This window comes from Nansenia antarctica, assembly GCF_963989245.1.
Source record: "Nansenia antarctica genome assembly, chromosome: 5".
NCBI lineage: Eukaryota > Metazoa > Chordata > Actinopteri > Argentiniformes > Microstomatidae > Nansenia > Nansenia antarctica.
The window spans coordinates 55644007-55669739 of record NC_137690.1 but is presented as its reverse complement, the minus strand read 5'-3'; the positions used below and the strand labels follow the sequence as shown (position 1 = coordinate 55669739).

Below are 25733 nucleotides of genomic sequence, written 5' to 3'. Positions count from 1 at the left end.
TATCTGCATGGCCAGACCCGGCTCCCTCTTCCAGATAACCGCCCTGCCACAGCTCAGTCTCTGGCCCAGTTTGGAGCCTGGAGAAGGGGTAGGAAGAGCAGGCCTCCATCTGTGACCCCTCTCCCCAGCACAGGGGGCCAGGCGGGACAGGAATGCATGCTGCCTCTCAGTCATATGTGACAGCAGCTGGTGAAACCGGGAGCAAGTTGGCAGCCGATCAAATGTTCAGACTTTTATTCTGAAAAATGTAAATACATTTCCAAAAACTCATTGACACACTTGCTAGTCAACTAACATAGCTTGTTTTGTGAGCTGCTAACAATGTAAAGTAGTGTTATAGTTAACTGGTAGTAGTGGGGATTACTCACTGAATCCATTGCATTGCAATAATTTAGCTTGACTAGCGAGTGTGTCATTGATTTTCAACAACGTTGAAATGTATTTATATTTTCGGAATAAAAGTCCAAACAATTTGATTGGTTGCCAACTTGTTCCCGGTTTCACCAGCTGCCGTCACATACGGTGTCACTCTTTTTCTATTACTGAGAGAACAGGGTGAGCTAAAGACAAGTGGAGAAGAAAAGGTGAGGTATTAATGTTTGATCTCCAAGACTGAAACAAGTCATGTGGAAGTGGTGGACAGTGAGTTAGGAACGGATGGATGAGAGATCAGAAACGTTTTGAGTGTGAGAACTTCTGTAAGGCCTAACGAGGAGCGGCATCATTTCCTCTGACAGCCAGCTCTAATGTCACACCTCTGCTCTTATTCCAGGCATTAGTTTCTTCATCCTGCTTCTCCAGCTGGGTTTCATCGACCCGGCAGCTCTGATTGGCAAAGGTGTAGAAAGGAAAGGCTTTCCTTGTTAAATTCATCGGCGTGTTCTAACACAGGCAGTCACACTAGCTCTACCTGTGTGCCCAGATTAATCTCCCTCTCTTCACCAAGTGCACCAAGCTCTTAACTTATCCCTAATTTACTAACTCACTAGTTAGTTGAGCAGAGTTATCTTTGGGAGTTGGAAAGATTGACAGAAGGAGAGAAGCAAGAGGAGATCCACCAGCATCTGTCTTGGCTTTGTAGCTTGGACACAGATCTGTTTGTGCTTTAGCCAACTCCTCTGACTAGTGTTGTCATGCCAGACATACATAAAATAAGCTGGATCTGCGGTCTGAATGGCTCTTTCCCCATGGCTGCCTAAAAACTGGCTGTCCGGGTGGATTAGCTCCCCGTGGGTGGCTGAGTGTGTGGTCTGTTGGGTGCCCTGGTCCGTCAGATTCCACTGGCCTAGAAACCGCTCCATGGTCTGTGGGGAGCAGAAGCGGATGGATACACACCGTGAGAGGTGTTTTAATCTCTGACCTAAAGGGCGTCTCTGGGAATACGTGGTCTAGGATTAACGCAGCGGTGCACTGTAGTGCAAAGGGAAGTGTGATAGGATACTGGCCCGTGTCACAGCTGGAGATGTGAGAAATCACTAGGTGGGAAATATGACACTTTTTTTTGTCATGAACATACGGCCCACTGCTGTTTGATAACACTTCCTGATCTAGTGACTGATGGACTGTAAGGGTGGAGTGGTGGTGACTGTGTTTTAAGATTGCGTTTATGTAAACACGGTCACACTTGGATTCATGCTGACTCCGTAGGTCGTGTAGCAGGGATAAAGTAGGACCCACCATTGTCAAAGTCACTGGAAGCTGGTTGTCATGGCCTCTCCGTGGCAACGTTCCAGGCAGATGTAGCATAAGAAAGCGATTGATTCGTTTGATTATATGTTTTTCTATACAAGCTAGTGAAAATGCTTTGGCGAATGCAGATGCAGAGTCGCATTCACAACCATATATCCATTTATCACACGTAGAGCTGTCCCTAACGACTATTTTTCTAACGATTAATCTAGCGATTATTTTTACGGTTAGTCGATACTCTAACGACTAATTTAACGGTTAGTCTAACGATTATTATTTTTACTGTTCGATTAATGTATCACTGTATTGTCTCTCTCTGTTTAACAGTGTCTTTATAAAGCACTCTGGGTAATAGCTGCTGCTCTTATAAAACAAAGCAGCGTGTGACATGCACATTACTCAGACGGCCGCCCCTTTAAATGACCAGCTGATGTATGGGGGCTGTCTGTGGGCCTGCAATTAAACACAGACACCTTTAATTCGGCGACCTGCTACTACTACTACTGTAACTGCCTCTGTCAAACAGCCCCAGACACAGGCCCAATCACTGCTATGTTTAGCCAACTTGAATGCCAACATGGCCATCAGGGTTTTTCCTGGCTCAAAATGAGGCGGAGGTGGTACCAGTGGTGTTTGACATCGGGGGGGCCCATGAAGCAGGGCTGTCTGGGGGTCCTTAAACATCAAACACTTAATTTCTTGCATTCTGGTGAATTGATATGCACCAATTTGTGCCCTTTCTGCATCAATTTATGGTGGAAATGTCATTATTTATGTAAAGGAAAACACAATATTCAGGCACCAGATGACCATTCAAAATATAATATAATATAATGCAATATAAGGCTCTCAGGCATTCTATACTTTTAAATATGTATTCTCCTTGAGCAGTCAACATACTATCAATTATTTCACTAGCAAAAACGAAAGCTAACTTATTTGCAAAACAGCGCCCCCGCCACCACGTCGGCGCAGTGCCGCTATTGCAGTTAGAAATGCTGCTATGTTATGATTAGCTAAATTGATGCTAACGTAGCATGCGAGCTACGAGCTAGATAACGTAGGTGCGATCACCACAATGACAATAGGCTACCGTAGCTAGCCAGCTACATAGCTAACGTTACTAACACCAGAAGACAAGACATACAAACTGTGGTGAGCTACATTGCTTGTGTAACATTAGCTAGTAGCCTCCTCCATGTTTCCACTGGTCGCAGCCATGTTGTTTATTTGCGATGCACATTACGCAAGTCGACGTATTGACGTAGTCGATTAGGTCGACTATGTCGACGCATCGTCCCAGCCCTAATCACACGGCTCACGCAGCACGCTGGTTTACTCAACCACTGTTTCCACAGAGTCTCGGCACTGATGCAAATGAAATCCATTAAAAAAAGTCTACGGAAGGAAAAACAGCTTGGCTTGTAATACCGCTACCTTTCTGTCCCTATCCTCTTTATCCACACCTTTCTCCGTTTCTCTCCCGCTTTCGCTGGTTTAGTGCAACATCTTTGCTAAGCTCTCTTGTTTTCCAGGGCAATGAAGGTAACGCCAGGACACGGCCTCTCTGAATGTAATGGGTATTTGGGGGAGAGCATTTGTCACCTGTCATCATATTTAGTGTTCGACATTCAGAAAGCATTTCATAGGCCTTGTTGTTTGCTTAACAGTGGCTCCTTTGATACGAAAAGAAAGGTCCATATGAAGTCGTTCAGGCGAAGTGAATGCAATTATTTTTCTGTCGGGTGGAGGGAAGAGAAAAGTTTCTGCTCCCTGACTGGCTGCCATTTTACCATTTAAGAAATGAGGGGAAATTGCTGCTTTCTGATCCGGACGTGACTCCTTGGGACTGGCTTTTATATCGAACTAATAGGTGTGCCTCCATCTCTCACTTCCCCCACCACCTCCTCTTCCTCCTCATTTTAGCCACAAATTGACAGGAAACTGTTGCTAAGCTACAGTAGAAGTACAAGCCACGGAGACAGTGTCTCTTTCTGTGTGTCCTCTTGAAAAGGAGCATGATTTCTCCCAGCCCCTCCGGCTGCCTGTTCCTCTCAAGAGGCTGACATGCTGTTTTGATTAAGGCTTTTCATTTTGTATGTTGCAACTATGACAGTCTCCCTCTCTCCCTTTTTTTTCACTTTTGAATGGAGTGAGTGACAGCTGCGGTTTGTATTTGCAAAGCTCTCTGGGGAGTTCCAGGAGAAAAGATGTGGATGCGGGAGTAGGGTCCCATTATACCACTTCAGTTTCATTTTTGACGTGCTTTTCTAATATGATTTCAGTTCTAATGCTTAAACGTACCCCATGTGTATACCTGAAAACTAATCACCACAGTCCACTGTTTCTTATCCTCTCTAGGCGCTCCAGCCTTACATCACTCACTCGTTTATGAAAATAAACGAGAAGTCTTATGTTTGGCTTTTCAATCGTTTGTTTTTTCGGCTTTTCATTCCGTTCTTTGTGCACAGCAGTGGAGGTAGACATCGAAGGATGGGCTCATTGTAATGCTTGGAATGAGGAATGGTATCAAACACCATTCATCATTCATTACAATGAGCCCATCCTCTGATTTCTGCCTCCACCAGCCTCTCCCCTGGCACACAGGCATTATCTGTTAGGCCCACAGAACAGAGAGCCTAAATAAAGACTGTTCCCCTTTTGGCCCGAGTAGAATAACAATTACCAGTAGCCTTTAACGTATACTCGGTCTTCTGTATGCTAAATGGAAATAAATGCCAGTATCTGGGACTTATCTCTTGGACCAAGGGACTGTGTGATATTTGTCTGCTTGCCTGCTGGCTGCGTATTTGAAAAGGAGCGATTAGACATTATTGAATATATTTGAAGAAAGTTTTTGCAGTGGATTGTAAAATTGTCTTAGAATTGTGTCTGTTGTATTATTGTACTAAGGGTTCCAACGCAGGGCTGGGAAGTCTTGAAAAGTATACAATAACATATTGACCACTTCCAGACCTTGAAAATAAACATAAAAATTGACATAGTCTGGAAAAATATCAGTGACATATTCATACCAGAATTCAGTATAGAATTATATTTTTAAAGCCAGCCAGATCATTTACACCGATCTTCATTGCTGTGTTATATAGCGTAAGCTTATTTTATGCTTGACAGAGGTCCAGACCCGTATATAAAGACCCATATATAACGCCGTCAGAAACACAAATCAACTGAGCAGTCTGAATATGTAGGTCTGGAAAAGTCTGGATTTTTTTTTATGGTAAAATGTGTAGGAGCCCTGCTCTGTTTATTTGAATGGTAATTTGTGTTGGTCTTTAGGGATGAGCTATAGATAGCTACGTCAGATTATCACATTCCTTGTCTGATTGATAGTCCTGATATGATTGACTTGGACGTGGACTTTTCCTTTTGACATGATCAGTTTCCATGGGAACCGTCAGGACCAAGAGAATACATAACATTGTCGGAAAGGGCTCTGTAATTAACCGCTGTGCGAAACAGAGAATTGCAAGACTGCCCTTTCCCAATCAAAGTCAGCCTTGAACTCTAGTAACCTCTAACTTTAGCTTCTATCGTGGTTTGGATGGCGTCAGGAATGGGAACTTGCTGAAAGCCGCTGTTTCAGCCCACTGATGGTGCGTTGGTAGCCATTATCTGTACATCTTGAGTGATTGATATGGATGATGATTTATGGAGAGTAGCGGTACTTGCAGCACTTTCAACTACTTAGACAGGTCTTACGGGAGAGATACAGACACAAGAGATGGAGGGAGGGTGGAGGTGAGAGGCAGGAGAAAAGTGGGTGACTCACTCTACCTCCCCCCCCATCCCTCCCCACTTCACCACTTCTCCAACTACCCCCCGCCCCGCCCTCTCTCGCTCTCTCTCTCTCTCTCTCTCTCTCTCTCTCTCTCTCTCTCTCTCTCTCTCTCTCTCTCTCTCTCTCTCTCTCTCTCTCTCTCTCTCTCTCTCTTATTCCTTCATGATTGCAATCAGCCACTACTCCAGGCTATTATTTTGCGTCACACTTGTCATTCAGAGTGCGTTGATTTAGAGGTTTGTTCAGGAAGTAGAATTGTTTTGGTGGTAATAATAGACAGAAGATTGGCCACTAATGCCTCCCTCTGACTGCGGCCGTGTTCATACACAGGTAAAGGAACCAATCTTCGGCAAGTCTATGGAATTGACGCACAAACCAATCTGAATTCTTCTCCCTCTCTCTCTCTCCATTCCTGCATGGAATCCTAATATCCTTAACAGGTTCCTCCTATTTCTTTCTAAGTGGTTGAAAATGTTAAGATAGTGTCTCAGCTAGAGCGAATAACATAAGCAATTTTCCTGTCATGTTGACATTTACACTGTAATTAACTTTGTGTGTTCATTCCATTAAGTTATTTAGTTTTGGCTTCAGTGCCTCCCATTTTTCTTCTTACAAGTGTAGAGTAGACCGTAGTTCTTATTCATGTTGTCTTGTGTGGCTGTATGCACAAACCCAGTATAGCAGAGGGAAATTAGTCTCAGAAGTTTTATGTCCCTGATCCGATGTTTGGGTCAATTTGACCCGAGAGTAATGAAAGGGTGGACATTATAGGTACCGTATTTTCCGGACTATAAGTCGCACCCGAGTATAAGTCGCAGCAGGCCAAAAATGGGTCAGGAAGAGGAAAAAACCACATATAAGTCGCACTGGACTATAAGTCGCATGGTTCAAGGGAACGGGCTTGGCGGAATCAGCGGGGAAAGAAGACCCTGTTGAGCTTGACTCTAGTCTGGCACTGTGAAGAGACATGAGAGGATTTGTAAGCCCAGGAAGGACATAATTCACGTTAAAACTTCTTCTGAAAGGTTAGAAATACTTAAATTATCGAGTGTAAAGCCAGGGCTAGCTAGCGCGTTGCTAACGAAGGTTAGCAAAATGGCGTCGCGGGAGCAAGCAAACAGGATGGAACAGCCTCTGAAAGGTAATAAATGACTTTAATATCGTGTATAACGTTCATAATAGCGTGTATAACGTTCATAATATAGTGCTTAATGTCCACATTGTCGAGTGTAACGACTATTTATCGTGTATAAGGCCATGACAAAGATAGCTTGGTGAAAAACGGAAGTAGTTAGGATGAAGGGCGGCCTACAAACAATGCAACATTGAACAGCCTCTGAAAGGTAATAAATGACTTTAATATTGTGTATAACGTTCATAATATCGTGTATAAGGTCCATAATATCATGTTTAATGTCCACATTGTCGTGTGTAATGTCCACATTGTCGAGTATAATGGCTATTCTATCGCGTATGTGGCGCTAGCGGAAGTAGCAAAATAGCCTCGCGGGGGTAACTTAGCAACATAGAACAGTCTCTGGAAGGAATAAATGACTTTAATATCGTTTATAACGTCCATAACATTGTGTATAAGGTCCATAACATCATGTTTAATGTCCACATTGTCGTGTTTAATGTCCACATTGTCAAGTATAATGGCTATTCTATCGTGTATGAGGCGCTAGCGGAAGTTACTCCTTGGTTCATGTCAGTCAGAGATTACCGTATGTCAGTTCATGTCAGTCAGAGATTATGAATTATTGATATATAAGTCGCACCTGACTATAAGTCGCAGGACCAGCCAAAGTATGAAAAAAACCGCGACTTATAGTCCGGAAAATACGGTACTTATGAAACAAAAGAGTTACTTCACTTCTTGTCACGCAAACTTCATCACTAATTTGCTCTCACACCGGTGCACACACATATTATTTTTGTGTTTTGCTCAACAGATTTCAGCACATTTCACAGATTGAACACACAACCATTTTGGCCACACAGTACAAGGACACTTTTAATTTATATCCACAGATATTAAATGAGATTATGACCTTATATTTGGCATTTTTTTAATATATATCCTACATTGACATTCAACGATATGACTCAGACTTGAACTCTAAGACCCAGACTCAATAGAGACACATAATGTACCTAATCGTCTCTCTCATTTTCTGTCTAGCTTCTTCCCTTCTCCTCCTTCTCCTGTCAGTCTCCCTCATGCTTCCTCTTCTTTCTTTACACAGCGTCACATTTGGGTTTATGGGTACAGGGCAATTAACCTCATTCATCACCAAAACCCAAACCGTTCTCAGTTCTTTCCTCTTTGCTTTTGCTACCCTCTCTCTCCAGGCAGAGTGTGAGTGTTCACTCAAATGCTCTTTCCTTATAAAGGTTTAATTCTGTAGTGTGTTTATCTCCAAGGGGAAACGAAACCGGGAAGTTGTCAACTTGATTGTGTGTGTTGTAAAAAAAATCAAAAAAGAATCACTGACTCTGACATCAAATTGTGATGATTTGAAATGTGAAATCCAGTCAGATTTCATCTTTTTTTTTCTAGCTCCTACTCTCTGTCCTACATGGGGCTGGGATAATGTCTTTGTACTGTAGTTGCTTCCCTCCCCTGCCAAAGAAGAGCCTACTGTGAAGAAGTAATGATCTGTCTTCTTTCTGCTGCTGATGCAGCCCCACTGAATCAGGAGCCTTTTCATAGGTGTTCAACCATGAAGTGCACAGAGTAAATAGGTTGAATACATTTCCCAAGACAATGTGGAACCTTTCATTCTTTTCACTGTATGTTCAGCCTTTATAACAATAATATAAGCAGGACAATTCAAGCATGCAATTCCAGAGTCCATTGATTGAGTTCGCTTGTATGGCTCACACTGCAGGAAGTCTTTGATATCCATCCCTCTAATCTTCCATTTCTATTATCCTATGCACTTTGTGCATACATGTATTTAAAATATACAAGTTCAGCCTCTTGCCCATAATTAAAGGCCCTTTTCCAGCACTGGATTTGTTGGGAGTAGTTGTACAAAGAAGAATACGAACGAATGTGTCGTGTGTGTGTGTGCGCGTGTGCACGTGCACGGCGTTCCCCAATGCCTCCCATCAATACATTAAAAGGGGTCTGACCGGGCCTCCTCATTTTAACTCGTCAGATTGAGTGTGGCTTTGATTTTGGTGTACCCCCTCATCATGATGTCGCCACACAAAACAGATCCACCGCATGTTCCAGCCCTCGTCCCATATTTCGCACTGGGGTGCGGCGCAGCATCACAGGAGCATCACACACCCGGCTAACATCATGCCGAGTCTGTCGAAAGCGGTGAGAAACACACCAACAGACAATGGTGCGCTTCAAATCCCAGCCTTTGATCAGTACTGCACACCGAGAGAAACTGCATAACCAACAGCAGGGAACGCGGCAACAACAGCTTGCACCAGGATGTAAGAGTTGTGTTTTCTGCTTAGTTTGCTTTTGGTATCCCCCCTGGTCTTCTGGAGGAGAGGGTGATAATTGTTTAATCGCATTAGGCCCAGGTGGGTCCTGTGTTTGAGACCATAAGAAAATAGACAAGCACCGTGTCCAACCGTGGCAGAATCGATCTAGAATAAATGTGTGGAATTCTGAGCTGAGATCCGTCTCCAAGGCTTGAGGCACTCCCAAACATTACTAATTACAACAATACAGGATTGTGTTCGACACACATTGGTATGTTTCTGCCAGCCTGTCTTTTTTTTTTTATCCTGTTTCTTCTTTTTTTTTATTATCCCTTTCCAGCTTGTCTGGCCTTAGCATTGTATCTTTGCTCTGCTTGTGTATAAAAGTGTGTCCTCATTAGCCTTGGAGGAGGGGGGGGGGAGTGAGTGAGAGTTTTTACAGATAAAAAGATTAATCACAGTATAGCCCACCAGACCGACCAAGGGGCTTGCTAGTTTAGTTTCTGTGTCTGTCTGTCTGTCTCTCTCTCTCTCTCTCTGCTTTTCACTCAATCTTTGTGCTCCCCCCTCTACTTACACACACACACACACACACACACACACACACACAGAAATGATGAGACTATTATCTTACTGGGACCCAGTCTCACCTCTCTCCAGGCTCATTAGGAGCACATCCCCAGACGCTGTCTTGAAGGACATGCAGGCCTCTCTTTGAAGGATGCAGATAATGAAGGAACTCGTGACTCTGATCGTGTATATAACCATTCACTCCCACTCACTCACCATGAAACATTCACACCAGCATGCCTTCAGATTGGGCTGACAGATGGGCTAGAGTGGAGAGTGTGTTGGAAGTTCCGACCACAACCAGGATATGGTGTGTTTAACTCGGAGGTGATGTTAGTTGGTTATGTAAACTCAGCAGTCGCTGGGAGAGCTTGGACACAGCGAGGCACCGCATGCTGTTTACAAATACTGATGTCCTATTTAGTTCACACTGTGTGGCCTCACTGTTTCAGTGTGTTCTCACTGATCTTTCAATCACCGCACCGAATTTGCCCCATAACTGTCCGAGGGACTCAATTGCCTCCTCTCCCCCTCTGGGTTTCACAGCGCGACCAGTCAAGGTTCTGCATAGACGAATATTGAGGTTGTCGTTTCACGCTTGTGAATCTGATTTGAAGTCAGAAAGCCCGTTTTTTCAGTGGCCACAGGGGATATATTATAGCTGTAAAACTCGTTACGGGTGCTTTGTCAGCATTGCTGTTGGAGGGAAGTTCATTCAGAGGTTGTTCTAAGACTGCATACATTAGGGGATGTGGGTTCTACGGAATGGTCAATATCCACCACGCCTCAGGGGGTTCTGAAACAAGGTGATTGCTTTCGCTACCTGAACTCACAGATCTGAAATGGAAATTAAACTTCAAACCCGCCCAAATCATAGCCAGTAATTTTTAAATGAAACCCCTGAAGGAGAGTTTTGTTTGTGTTAATTGCAGGTTTAGTAGGCTTCGCTGATGTATTCGCTTGATCTGTTTCTGTAATGGTACAGTATAGACGTGACACACACACACACAGTGCTGGTTTATTCATGTGGAAATAATGGATTTGAATCAATTCATGATTTCCCGATAACCTAACGGTGTATAGTAGCAACAACCCCCCTTGAGACGACGCACTTAAAACACAACGACCCGCGCTCAGTGTTTCAAACGTTTTAACACTACGCAGGGTGCATTCATTGGTCCCTCAAAACTTTTAAGCGTCATTAAAAGTTTGCAGACATTAACCCGAATCTCTACAGAGGTTAGTGTTTGACATGCATTCAGCGGCTGTAGGACCAGGAGTGTTTGAATGAGCCCCCCGCCCCGTGGGCTAGCAAATGCTCCCCAGGAGATCTCTGCCATTATAATCAGTGAAGCGCTCATCAGAGCTCTATCCTACATCAGGACAATAAGCACAGGATAATTGGCTCCAGGCCCGGCGCCAGAACCAACACCGTGGGTGAGCAGGGGGTGGTGGTGGTGGTGGTGGTGGTGGTGGTGGTGGTGGTGATGGCGTTGCTAGCGGTAGTCCGGCGGCGGCTATGGGCAGCGCTGAATCGATAGACATAAAGTATTGACCCACAATAAATACAAAGATGACATTAAACATTCGAACACACCACACGGAATATCAACAATTCATAACACCTGCCCATAGCTACCGCCGGCCTTGTTTGGCTAAGATAGATAGATGGATGGATAGATAGATAGATAGATAGATAGATAGGTAAGTCATGGCTAAAGCTACAGCTCTAACTAAAGTCCCTCTTCACTACACCTGTCAGGACAGACAGGAGCAGGGCTATGCTTTCTCTGTCTCTTTTTTTCATTTTTTTCCCCCTCTCTCGCTCCCTCTCTCTTTCTGTGTCGTTCGATCTTTCTCACACCCTCTCTCTCTATCATCCTTGTCTCTCACCCGCCTTCTCTCGCACCTCTCTGTCTCTCACGCACACACATACACACTACTCCAACAAGCATTCAATGACTGTCCTTGAAGTACCTTTGTAGTGATGACCAACAAACAACCTCATTTGGTTTTTGTTGTGCTATACAACTCCAATTTCTACTCTATGCTGATGGATGGCATTGGAAACAGTCCAGAACTCCGCTCCCCTCAACTCCACTGTTAGCTACAGTAACTAAGCTTTGAGGTAGTTTGTACTTCTGCTTTTTTGCCCCCTACTTTCATTAATCAATGTCACATTTTGTTTCCCCCGGGATGTGCAAGAAATGGCTGAAGTTACTTCTAAAGCCTTTGCTCTGGGGCATTGGTTATTTAAGAAATGTTGAACGGATGTCCCAGATATAAAGCTTCAGGAGACCACAATTTATTTTGAGATTTATTCTGTCGGTTCTTTATCACTTTTGGCATTCTTCTGAGATCTAGCCAGGCCTGCGGAGGAAGGAAAGCACAGCTATGGGCCCTCAGTGTCCAAAGCTCTCCAAATCCTCTCTACTCACACACTGTGTGTGTGTGTGTGTGTGTGTGTGTGTGTGTCTGCGTGTGTGAGTAAGTGGTCGTGTGTGCATAAATGCATGAGCTTTAGTGTGTGTGTGTGTACTGTATCTGAATGTGTGCACGCATGCATGTCAGTGTGTGCATGACTTTGTGTGTGTGTGTGTGTTTGTGTGTGTTGAAGTTGGGGTTGATCTCTTGTCTCTGGTAGGCAGGGCTGCGTTAACCTGTTGGCCAACCTGGGCTGCAGCCCAGGGCCCCGGCCACTAGGGGGCCCCGGAACAGAAGACTCATTTACATTTGAATAATAAAGTTTTATTGCATTTTGATTGCGCTTTACATTCCGGTGCAGTTTCCCACGGTCCCACCTGTAGAGTAGCCATTTTGTCCTGTCGCAATAATCAATCAATAGTCAGAGTAGTGCGTTTGTAGGCTAGCTAGTCCACAGCGACGTCTCACGAGGCTGAGATTTCAGCAAGACTTCAGGTACCTCTCCTGATTAGAACTTGGAATGTAAACATTTGTTTCAAATATTTACTTCTTCATTCAGTAGATCCTTTGGCGAGTCAAGAATTTCTCCATCGTTTTAAAATATTTTTTGGTAGAGTTTCTGTTGAAGGTTCAGGGACAACTTTTCTCCATTCAATTTGCCAGTTTTTTTAGATACATGTGAAAAATGAATTAGTTACTCAAACGAATTTCGTTCTAACTTTTAAAAAAATGATTCCTCACTTCTGCAGCACATTTATCAACACCGTTAATATCTAATATTTCTCTTTTGACCAAACGTTTTTTGTTTTTGGGATGACAATTGAATGAATCGAATGGGCCCTAAAGGAACAAATCCAATGTTCTTCTCAAAAAACTAAAACAAAAGACTGTCATTCTGCAATGGAGCTCAATGTCAATTCAGAGTGTGTGAAGCCAAACAAAAAGCAGGGAAACATCCTTGAGTCAGTCACACAGTGTTCTCAGTCTACCAATGTTGATTGTTTGAGCATCAATGTTTTGAATATTACATAAAGCTTTATATGCAATAAAGTGTACAACTTCTTCCAGATTTGACCAAAGGAAAAGTTGCCTATGGTTGTTGACTTCGCAAGGGCTACTGAGCTGATAGGGATAGGATGAAGGGTGATGGGCAATTTGTCACGGACGGTTCATGTGTACATAGAAAGTCACACTCCCTTGGATGTTCTCCACGTCCTTCAGACCACATTTATTCAGAAAGGGAGCACTTCTGTTTCAGTGTTGCCTCCTGTCCAGTTCAATGGAGAGAATACAAGCGTTATCCTTATCTTTCTTTCAAATCATTTCAACGCCATGCCTATGCAATGCAGTAACCTTGCAATACAGTAGCTGGGATGAAAAGGAAAGGCAGAGCTATGAATGTTTTCTGTTATTTATCACACCGCATCAATCAATTAATTTCCTTTATTGCTCCAACTGTTCCTAGTTGACTATATAATGGTGCCATACAGTCAGTCGTTTTAGTCTTAGCTTTTAGCTCCTGTGTCGGGTTTATTCCCTCAATTGGCAGAAGATTCTCCATGTCTTGTGTTGTGAGCGTGTATCTCTACAGAAGCACAGAGGGGACCTGGTATCTCCTCGTCCACACATGTTTGTAAGCTCATTTAACGCCAAATCCACCCTCCCGTTTCAACACTGCTTTAGGATATCTCTGTCTCCAAAAGAGGGGAATTAGATATTCAGCCTTCTCTCGTTGCCACTAAAGCTCTTACAGTATTCTACATCCTTTTGATGGCTGCAATACTGGATGTTTATGTATGATTGTTTCTGGTGAACACATGAGGAGGGGTGTTTGGACAGTGTGGTCTGTTTTACTTTGTCAGGTTTTGTTGTGTTATGTTCTATTCTACTACTTGGCAGCAACGGTAGCTACATGCCGTGCATGTCATTGAGATCTATTTTTAAACCTTAAAGTATATAAATTCTGCCGATTGAAGACAGAACAGTGCCTTCTGCTGTGTATTTCAGTCTTCAAATAGTCTTTAGCGTTAATAGTCTGAAATTGTGCAAAAGCGAGGCCAGGTGTTAATACAGACCTAAAAGGAATGAATTTAGGTCACGTTTCTTTCTTACTTACTTACTTACTCTTTTGTACTATGACACACTCTGCCAAAGCAATTCGCTTGATAATTGGGTCTCTCCAGACTTTAGATTTTAGTGCTCTGAGTTTTGGCTGATCTTTTCGCATGGATGTGCTCAGAATAGGTCATCACAGATCCCAGCTCGCCAGATCCGGATATGGCTGGGGCACACACGGGGAGCGGCATATTGGGCGGCCGCTCCTGAGGGCGGTATAGGAGTATTTCCGGACAAGGATCCGTCGCGCAACATCGCCCCCTGGGTGCCGGAATAACGGTGCTGGGCTCGAGGAGCCAGTCAGCTAGTCTGCCTGGCGGCCTCCTCTGGGACTGCCGGCCACGGGGTCGTGCGGCGGATCCTTCGCAATAGGCAGGGGATAATTGGATGCTAGGTTGGGTTCAATTGGCTACCAAATTGGGTGAAAAAAGGGATAAAATCTGAAAACAAATTTAAAAAAAGAAAAAAAGAATAGGTCATCACAGTGTGCCCATCACAGTTTAGTACTTTGTTGTAAACACTCGAACCGTGCTGCCTTGTACTGTATTTAGATTAGATTAGATTCAACTTTATTGTAATTGTACACCAAGTACCAGACAACGAAATGCAGTTTAGCATCTAACCAGAAGTTCAAAAAGTGATATAAGAACATGATATAAAAACATGACAATGATAGTGATAGCTACATATGGCATGTACAGTAGTTTAGAGGTACAGTTATAGGGTGTAGTTAGTAGTTAGGGTGTGTAACCTCACAAGATCCCTGTGTGTGCACCTCAGCTTTCAGCAGTAGGGCTTTAAGCATTATGTAATACTATACAGTATTTCAATTGTGAGGTGCTGTATGTCTGTCTGTATCTGCATAAGTTAGGATCCATTATGAGGCACAGCATATGGAAGAATCCGACAAAGCATTATGATTCATGCAGCGTTTTCAAGCATCGTTTTCATAATGACAAATAATGTTGGGCATGCGTTTTGGTAGAATAGGACTGCTGACAAATCTGAGTATTCGAATCCTTGTGCTGCATTAGCCCTCTGCCAAGATGAGAGCAATCCTAAAACACACGGATGGGCTGTTTCTGCATCTCATCAACATTTTTTCAAATGTGTACTCCGACTGGAATGGAAAGGAAAAGAAAAGGAAAAAAAATGTAAATTTCACAGCATGCTCTGCACTCAAAAAAACATCTTTGGATCAACCTAATTCAATTTTGGGCAGTGGTCCTGCCTAATGAAAACATGTTAGTGGAATTGGAATTGAAATGGAATAGAATTCTGATTATGGATTTGCTGAATATGAGGTGTTCAAACACTACCGGTACTTCTTAGAAATGAATATATCAGATTGACAAAATGCATTCATGGTTATGTATCACAACTGGGTTAAGTACCTCAAAAGAGGATTCATGTCATTTGTAGCTATACAGTATGGCTTCAACTGAATATGCTTATGATACCATTCTGTTTATTACATTCATTTGATAGGGACAATGTACAACAATAACATACACTTAATGTATGTTATTAGGCACGTTATTAGGAACACTATACTAATACTGGGTAGGGCCTCCATCTGCTCTCAAAACAGCCTCAATTCTTCCCAAAGGTGTTGAGACAACCTTTGCTTTGTGACACGGTGCGTTGTCATGCTGGAAGTAGCCATTAGAAGATGGGTACATTGTGGTCATGAAGGGATGCGCATGGTCAGCAACAATACTAAAATAGGCTGTGGCATTCAAGCGATGACTGATTGGTATTAACGGGTCCAAAGTGTGCTAAGAAAACATTCCCCACACCATTGCACCACCTGAATGAATGAGAAAGTGTACAGGTGTTCCTAATAAAGTATTCGGTGAGTGTCTAGATAACTGACATCTGCCGGGTTGTACCAGATATAGCTTCACAGCTCATTTATATCTGCAGTAATGTTGATTATTATGTTGTGATCATCAGATTACATCTGCGCTGATGTCCATGTGTTTTGTTGGGATGTTTATTTTTTTAAATTATTGTTATGGAAAAACTTCTTTGTTCTTCTTTGTTCCAGTTTGCGATATCTGGAATTGGTGAAACAGCACCCCCTTTCCCCCCAAGCGTTGTGAAAATGTTTCTTGAGTTCTTACTTTGCGGAACATAGGCCATTGATGAACAGTTTCCCCCCTTGTCTGTCTGGGGCCATCGTCTCCCGCTGTTGCCCCGTCAGTCCACTCTTCTTTATCTCTTGCTCTGTGTTCCTTCTCCAAGGTTCTTGAGTTCATTTCTACATTAATGAATGTGGTCTAGATAGAGTTAGGCAAAGTTATATAGTAAATACTACAGACAAAGAGACAATTATATTCTGCTATAAAACATGAAATGAGCGCGTAATATTCACAGCGTGTAATATTCAGCTAAATTTACAGGCAGCCAAAAATGTAGACACTTTTATTTTTTGTGGCTGTTTTAACAGTAATTTATCTCGCTTTCACTCTCTCCTTCCCTCCCTCCCTCCCTCTCTCCTTCCCTCCCTCCCTCCCTCTCTCCCTCTCTCCCCCTTCCCCTTCCCCTCCTTCCCCAGGCTACAGTGATGTTGGTACGGAGAGGTGTCTTGCCTGGCACTCTTCCCCTGCTACAGGGATTAACACAGCGCCTCATAGATATGTTCTCATGAAATATTGCTCAAACATTCCTCTCAGTTCTGTTCTTCCATTCAGTGTGAAACCTTACTTCCCTCAGGGGATTCTGTCTTATATAATTTTGGGTTGCCATTGTTTTTAACACTCTCCTCAAGTCTATAAATATTTTATCATGTCCCCTTGGGGACTTGTACATCAGTCATCACTGTACAGTAGACCCTAGCTCTTCATATTAGTAGTAAGTGTCTCCTGTCATCAATTCCATCACAGGCTTCCTCCACTCCATCAATTTACAACATTAATCCATAAAGGGAAATAAGTGCTGTGTACCATTCCTTGCACTAATGTTTTAGCTGAAATTAGTTTTCTGGTTAATTTAGCATATGTATGTGGAGCAGCCTCATTTAACATACAGCGAGTTAAATCACTCTTTCCCATTCCGTTGACTCGCATTCCCATCGCATTCAGGCTTCAAATAGAAAACGAAAAGCGTTGAATATAAAGTAGGGATAGCTCGTATATCTGACGAATGCTTTATACATACTGTACAGTACATGAGAACTCAGTACAGTGAACTCATGAGCTGAGTTGTTTTGTCCAATGTGAACTCTGTTCTTCTAACTTCTTTCTTTTTTCTCCCTTTCTCCCCACATATGATGAAAAACCAACTGCACTAGAGCGAAACCGAATCACTGGCCTTCCCATAGCTTCATCATATCCATTTAATGTCCCCTCTAACAGTCCAGTGAGGACCTACAGTACAATACAGTTATGGTGCTTTATGACAGGCCAGACTGCCCACGTCCCTGGTGTATTCCTCGCTGTGAGGAGAACGGCTTTTGAACGGCGTCCAAACGAGCCCATATCAAGATCGCAAAGATAGTAGGCATAAGAAACATTACATTCATTACTCTCAAGATAAAGATCTTGTTGATGAATTCTGCAAAATGGCTCACTTCAAAGAGTGTAGAAAATTAAATTGTTTTTTTTGTGCCCAAGTGCAACCTGTTGAGTGTAAATGTTTTTAAAGAGGGTTCATCCCTTCGAGACAAACAGTAATGGCCTGGTAATTCTCAGATAACAGCTCAAATGACCCTATTAGCATCAATGAAAGCTGTTGTTTTCAAGCCGCTGTTGTTGTTTTTGTTCTGTACAGAAAGGAGTTCTGATCTTCTCCGTGCTGCGAGGCGTTCTCTTAGTGCTCTGCAGAGATTACGCTAGTTAAATGTTCTGCGGGGAACAGGGAATTATGCATGTAAATGACATTTAAAAGAGAGAGAAAAAAACTGAAAAGATGAGGGGAAGACAGAAAGTAATACATTACATTCTGCTTGTCTGTTAATACAGAGCCCTCAGAACATGAACACCCCTACTTCTGCTGATGTTGCTGTGCAGTTGATTGCACTCAATCTGGTCTCCTATGTACTGTACATCTACACCCAGACGTCCGCGCTGGGCTCTGCCCTGATGTGATGTGTCAGGTACAAATAGATTTTGTCAGCCTTGTCAGGTACAGTCGACTTAGTAGCTGCTGTCCACGGCTGCTGTCCAGGGGCGGTATTCTGCTGGGTGGTGGGAGGAAAGGTGAGGATGAGTGTCTGTAGGTTGTTATAAGGTCAGCTTTCAAATAAGCCTCCCAAGAGGAGATGCAGCAGTGGTGTGTGAATTGTCTTTGTGCATAGAGAAGTAAGGTGAGACAAGTGTTGGGTGGGTGGGGTGGGGGGGATGGGGAGTGTGTGTGCCTGTGTGCCTGTGTGTTTGTGTGTTTGTGTGGGTGTGGGTGGGTGGGTGTGGGTGGGTGGGAGTCGGTGGGTGCCTGCCTGCCTCCGGCCTCACCTCAGTACGAATCCATCCTCACAAAGCATCCTGTAGTGATGAGATGAGAAGTGGCCATGGGGACGTTTTAGTAGGCGACACACAGCTCTACAGCTCTGTGTGCCTGAGAACAGGTCCTGACACCTGAACGAGGGATCCTGTAAATGATGGGAGGCATTGCTCTTCTCCCTTCTCAGGAGGCGGTGGATTAAGTAACGTGACACACGCCTGAGGGATATGGACAGCCTACATCAGATACCCCTCAGATACCCTTAGCCCAGAGCCGCCGTGTGTATGGACGTGACCAGTCTTGCACCAGACCAGGAGCAGCGTACAGCAGGGACATGCAGCAATAACGTCAGCGCCTCGAGGGATGTTATAGTACGTTCTGCTAGTCGGCAGACAGGCACTCCAACTCTCTGATAAAGAGAGCTGTGGGGGGGAGGTGTTAGACAGTGAGGAATAGGAATGCTTACTCAGGCTATTAAAAATTACCCCCCCCCCCCCAACAAAACAAAAAAAGAGAGGGAGAGAGAAAACAGAAAGAAAAAAGATTTGCCACTAATCTGACCCAGTTTCCTCTTGCGGAGCTCCGTGCCGATGGTGCAGACAGATTGGTGGTTATACGCTTCATGCAATTGCTCTGGCTCAGACGAATCATCCGGCTTCAGTCTGTCTGGCGTAGGTCCAGTGGCTATCTACCCAGGGACCCCCTCCCACTTACACGGACGCACGCGCACACACTCTCACACACACACACACCAGTGCCATGTTCTCATACAGCCTGTCACCCGGGGCGTCCCATTAGCACAGCAGACCCGTAGTGTAGGGAGGACCTTGTTAGAGAATCCATCACACACAGGCAATTAGCCCACTGTTGAGGGAGATCTCGGAGCTTAGACCCCTGCTAATTTAACTGCTGTAGATCTGCTCTCTGCCAGGGCTGAGGAGGGTGTGTGTGTGTGTGTGTGTGTGTGTGTGGGGGGGGGCGGGGGGGGGGGGTGTTCGTTCGTTCGTTCTGACAGGGCTGTGCTGCTCCGAGGCTGTTCTGCACTGAAGCCTGGCCTGTAACGTCCAGATAACACTGTTCTCACAGAATCGCTCGTGTTGTCTCTCCTGTGTTTCTGGTGAGCCAGGCAGCTACGTCCGTCCTCCAGCTGTCAGTGTGTCAGCTACGTGGTGATGTCCGTGTCCGTGTCCGGTACCGTCTGACGCTGCCGTGTACTCACAGCCTCCCTTCATTCAGACCAAGAGAAACTTCATCCTGACTGGAACGGGGCGGTCCTCGTGAGCTTAGTTCAGAAAAGACACTCTAAAATCAGTGCTATCAGGTGACACCAATCACACGACATGTTGATACGAGGGCCTATTTTGAAGTGGTCAGTCGACGCTCCTCTGTGTAGCCTACCCTGTTGTTGCTGGTACTGTTGCCGTTACTGTTCTAGGAGAGTGTTGTTAATGTTGTTGTTCCCACCACCACACCCAGCCTCCACCTGCTGCTCTGGTTCTGCTCTGTCTGTCTCTATCAGGGGGTTGATGATGGATGTATGGGCTCTCTGTCATGTCATATACATGTGCGACCTCCTTCTAGCTGCCAATGGCCCCTGGCGCTAACATAGATCACTTTTTCTTGCGATGACTGATGCATAGATTCACTTACTGGGACAAATGTATTTGTTGTAAGTCGCTTTGGATAAAGGCGTCTGCTCAATGGCAAAAATGTAAGTGTGTTGTAGTCGTTTATAACTCCCAGGTTGGGCGCTCTCAAAAGAGTGGATCTATCCCAAGTTCGCCAAGCCTAATTGTATAACCATTTGATATTCAATTAATGGTTTAACCAAGATGGTGGTTCCTGCCTGAAGTATAGTACCGTACGTCCTGCTGGTTCTTAATCCTCATGCGTTTCCTTCCTCTCGTTAGTCTAATCTAAAGTAAGATTAGAGACGTGAGAGGATTCTGTTTCATCTGTTCTCTGTCCATATCCTTCAGCCTGGGTGTTTTCTACTGCTGCGTGTCAGCATTCAGCCTGTTTACGTGTCAGTCAGCTGTCTGTCTGAGCATGTCATTCTGCTGCATTTGAGGAGGCTCTAAACCGGGCCACTGTTTGAACGTGTTGTCCAGGCCCGGCCATTGCCGAGCTAAAGCTACGGAAGTTAGTTTCACGGAGGTGACGGAGGTTATTGTATTTTCTTCTCCGCAGAGAATAAACGAGAAGAAGAGTCTCACTCTAATACCTTTTTTATTGCAACTTCTCCCCATGGTTTGTCAGGGGTCTATGATATAAGTGTGTACAGTGTCCTCTGGGTCCATCGTGACACAAGAGGTGGCCTGGAGGCTGACTCTCATGGGGCATCGGGTACCTATTAAGTACAAACTATTCCATTGCCTGGGAGTCTATTTACAGTAGGGTTCTGCCTCTCTCTATTAGGGAGCGTTTGGCTCCCCAGGACTTGACTCAGAGCCCTGCTCTACAAGGATAATGACAGCTCGTGGCCAGTGGTATTTGGCCCAGTGTGAAGCCATAATGGCCTGTGCTAACAGCGTCATTACCGAGCAGGGTTGAGCAGACTCAGATTGAATGGTTTATTGAGTTACAGAGAAGGGAGGCATTCAAGAAGTTTCAATTGAACCCCCCCCCTCACTTACACATGCTGATTGCAGGGCCCTCAGATAAGCAAGCGGATTGTAAACACGTGTCTGAACCGGTAACCACGTGTCTGAACCGGTAACGACCGATGTCTATTCCGCTCAGAACTCCTCTATGCTCAAATCAATATCTTGTTGAAAGCAGGCACCTGTTTGTCAGCCTATTCATCACTGGGACTTTTGTCACATGCTGTAGTCAGCAATGTGAGTGCATGGATTGGGCACATAAAAGATACTGCTGAACACTTGTATCTATTCTTCCGTGTAAAGAGCTGCGGTTTGGAATGGAGATTGAGGTCGTAGAGTCAATTCCCCCAGTGGGATCTTGGGTAAGGAAATCTTGATTGTTTATGCACTGGATATTTCCTTCTCTTTTGTTGTGACCAAGTTGCTCGAACACCGGAAAAATGGTGTTGTATTTATTCCGTAACCAACCGATAAATCGGAGGCTTGCGTAATACAAGACATTCTCAATTCTAACCGAATGTATCTAGACAGCTATTTCCTGTCTACACAAACACTTTTGACTGTCACTAGCTTGTTCTCGGTCTTTACAGTGCCATCATAGATTTCACTGGGCTTGCAGCTATGATAAGAGTTATCTACTCATATGGCCACTTAAACCTGTCAAACAGAGTTGTTAGTGATATTAGTGTGCATTAGAAGTTAGTTTGTGTGGGAATTAGCATATTCTTTGGTACGATGACTAGAGACGGAAATCCCCAAACCAAAACTAATCTGTAATATGTTCAAAGGACGAGAAGAGCAGAGCTCATAAATGATTTAACAAGCTTTGGCACTGTGTCAAGACACTTCTCTCTTAATAAGCACACAAGCAGTCCTCAGGGTGCCATTTTCTACCCTCTTATTGCAGGGGTGGCGTGTGTCCAAGACAAAATCAATAGATTCATAATTGGAATTTAAAGATAAGGCAGCTCAATAGCCCCTGCTGCTGCTGCGTGCGTGCGCGTGCGCGTGTCTCTGTATAAGTGTGTCTCTCTGTTTGTGTATGTACAGTACATGGCCAAACATTCTCTAAATCCTCTGGGCTCATCTCCCACCTCCTGTAGACACACACTCCTGTCTTGTCAAAGACGCGTCTGCAGGACGAGAAGGAGAGAGATTGGCGTCATATCAAAAGAAGCCCTGGGGGCCGTAATCTAGTTTCTCAGTGTGTGTCTGAGACAGTGATGATAGGAGGAGGGGGCGGGATGGGGGACCAGGGGGAACCTAAATGACAGTGACACTTCAATTCACACTGGGGTGTCACATTGCACAGAGCAGTCCTATTCTTCTGAGAGATGGGACCGTCAGCAGTTTGTACACAGTGTTTCTGCCCTAGCCCTTAGCGATATGACTCAACATTGTGAAGAAAATACTTTTTGCCTCCCCCAAAAAAATGTTTCCCCGAGGGATCTATGTTTGTGTTATGTGGTCGCTTGTTGTCATGTGTTTTTTTTTGGCATTCCGGTATTTTTCATTTCCCTGCACCCTATTGAATCTGTGATTGTGTGTTTTCGTTATGGTTTGCAGTTTTCATCCCAAAAGGCATCCCTCACAATGCCATGCCCATCCCCATCCTTAAATGGAATTCTTTCATCTTCCCCAAGTGTGATCCTTCATAGTGTACTACTGTACTTCTGTGAGTACACTTCAATGAGAGTACAGGAACGTTGTGTTCTGATCGAAAACCACTTTTTACATCCTTAATCAAGCCTCTTGAAGTCGGAAGTGTCAGAGGAAGGGAGGGATGGTGTGTCTGTGTCTGTGTCTGTGTCTGTGTCTGTGTCTGTGTCTGTGTGTGTGTGTGTGTGTGTGTGTGTGTGTGTGTGTGTCACAGCAGAAAGGGGCAACAGCAGGACAGGACAATTGATGGTAATTCTACACTCAATCTTTTGGAGACATTCCAGTACATTGTAGACCACGTTCTTCATCTGCATAATCCACTGCTTCAAGAAATCTCTATCTACTCGGGTGATAGTTGACTTATGCTAATCAAATAGCCTTCTTTAGCCCATTCATCGACATCCATGTATTGAAAGTCATTGATAGCTACTGCCCATGCCTGCTATTGAGGACCACTGATGGACACAATGCTTCAGTTGTAGTCCACACGGTTCGATAGGTCTTTAGGGGATTCCTATTGACTGCTATTGGGATTAGACTTCTCCATTGATCCTGTTGTTTTGTTCTATACAGCCTAGATTACATAACATGGGGGCAGCTGTGGCATAGAGCCGGCGTCTGTTGATCGCAAGGTCGGCGGTTCGATCCCCGGCTGGCCATGTGTCGAGGTGTCCTTGGTTAAGACACTGAACCCCAGATTGCTCCCAATGAGTGGGCCGGTGCCTTGCATGGTAGCTGCTTCCCGCCATTGGTGTGTAAATGGGTGAATGTGAGGCCATTGTAAAGCACTTTGGAAATAAGTGCAGTCCATTATAACATGAGCCTCCTATATTCACATGTCTCTCTAGGGCATCTCTTTCTCTCTTACCGACTATGTTTGTTCAAGGCTCTCTCTCTCTCTCTCTCTCTCCCCCCCCTTCTCTATCTCTCCCTCCCTCTCTTTTCTAAACTCTCTGTAACACAGAGCTGTCAGATGCACTCTTTTGGAAGCTGCTGCTGCTGCGTCAGGACTCCCCCCCGCCACAATTCTTTTTACTCTTTCCCTCTACTCCCTCCATCTCTCTATCCTATCACCACCTCTTTCCTCTACCCCTTGTGTAACTTTAACTCACTTTGAAGAGACTGCCAGACAGAAAGAAAGAGCTGGAAAAGATAGACGTCCCCTCTCCCTCTGTCACCTCAGATGATGGATCCTCTGAGCTCTTCTCTGTGTCACATGACTGGGGATGCCACAGTAGGGAGAGTCTGGAGCCCTCAGAGAGCCTCTGGTGCTGCCTATTCTTATCAGCGTGAGACTACTACTCCGAGCTGCTGTGTGTACTGCATTGCATCACGTCAACCAGCCAGCAGCAGCCTTCACAGCACCTTCCTACTCACCCCGTTCCCTCCTTAAGGCTGTGTGTGTGTGTGTGTTTGTGTTTGTGTTATTGTTATGGACTGTGTGACTGTGGACTGTGTAAAAATACACAACTCAGAAAGGAACACCGTTTCAGGTCCTCTGCCTCCCAACGTTGTTGTTGTTTTTTTTACCTCCCAATATTTGTCATTTGTATCTCTTAGCATCAGACTAATGAGGTTGTGTGGCACCGCGGAGGGGAGAATGGCTGTGCCTCAGGTCTGTTTGTCGATCGTCAGGGGACTGTGAGCTGCTACAGCGTGTCCTATTGACACCCCTTAACACAATCACCACCTGACTCATCTCAGCACAAAGACGTAATAGCATTAGGAAGTAATCGCCCTGTGTTCAGTGTCTTGTCACAGATAATGAGGAAAAGCTGATTGCCTTTTGTTTGGACTCACTTGTGCATAAAGTCTTTTGATAGTGTACATTTCAATTGGAGAAATCGCATCATAATTGTTATTTCTGGAGAATATACAAACGGTTGAGTTGGCTATGTTAGATTAATGTAGTCTAACCCCCCCCCCCCCACACACACACACAATCTCTCTGAATTTTGAGAGTGATTTATTAGAGTTGACCTAATGGTCGTGATACACGTCTTGAAATGGGATATTAATAATGACGATATAAATTCACTATCATAATAGACAGCGATTATTTGCTAATTTGCCAGTCTGTGGCCCTCTGGAGGTATGAGGCTTGGTAATGACACTGAAGCGCTCTCTCTCTCTCCCTCTCTGGGCTTGTGGCCAATCCTTCTCTTGGCCCTGGGCACTCACCTGTCAGCACCAACCGCCGTACATCATGATTGTTACAATCCATTCTCCATGATAGCTGACAGCCCGCACTTCTGAGAGAAAATAGGAGCCCATTTGTGTTGCCATATTGTATAGCGATTTCTCCGTCCGAGGATCAATCATCTGCTTGGCTTGTTCATTACATCCTCATTTGAGTGGCTCAGTAGAACAGTCGCATTAGGCCAGTCAGTGTTGATCATAGAGCTGCTAATGAAGAAAAGCATATGACTGAAATGTTTCATAAGGCCCTGTTATGTCAGTGTTCTCACTGTGCATCTGTCCGTTAGGGAGACCCACAGAATCTTCTCTGTGTAACAAGCCGCTTGTTGTGTGATAGCACAACAACCTAATACGTCGTTAAAGCTTGCCCTCAGAATCATTATTACTTGACCTTACAATTACCTCTTAATACGTAGGCAAGGCTTTGAAATGAAACGACCAGAGGTCTGTAACTCATCCCAAATGAAGCCATTATTTGAAGCCAGGATCCGGTCCTAGTCGGATGTACTGTTGGACCAATGCCGTGCCACTGTACATACAGCTGCAGTGATCCACACAGGGGCCTCTCAACTCATGTCAGCTGACATCTGACCTGTAATGAGCGAACCAATCAAAGAGTTTCTGTCGTTCCTGTAGAGGAGCGTGGCCTCTGGTGTCAGCCCCCCTACAGACCCCTACTTGCCTTGTTAGCATCATGCTAACAAGCCCTCTGCCGAGGAGATGCCAGTGGGAAGTGGGAGGGAGAACGGTGGTGGAGACATGTTTAACCCCTTACTGTACAT

At 44.5% G+C, this 25733-nt stretch overlaps 1 protein-coding gene across 1 annotated transcript in view; it reads left to right on the top strand.

The window, feature by feature from the left end:
- The window catches only part of ctdp1 (CTD (carboxy-terminal domain, RNA polymerase II, polypeptide A) phosphatase, subunit 1), a gene marked incomplete at both ends in the record, with an annotated part of 62641 nt that overhangs the window by 35690 nt on the left and 1218 nt on the right, over positions 1 to 25733 (top strand). The window contains 2 exons of the mRNA XM_080531763.1: positions 19617 to 19681; positions 23936 to 24020. Of these exons, the coding sequence (XP_080387889.1) occupies positions 19617 to 19681; positions 23936 to 24020 (150 nt within the window). The remainder of the gene's footprint in view (positions 1 to 19616; positions 19682 to 23935; positions 24021 to 25733) is intronic.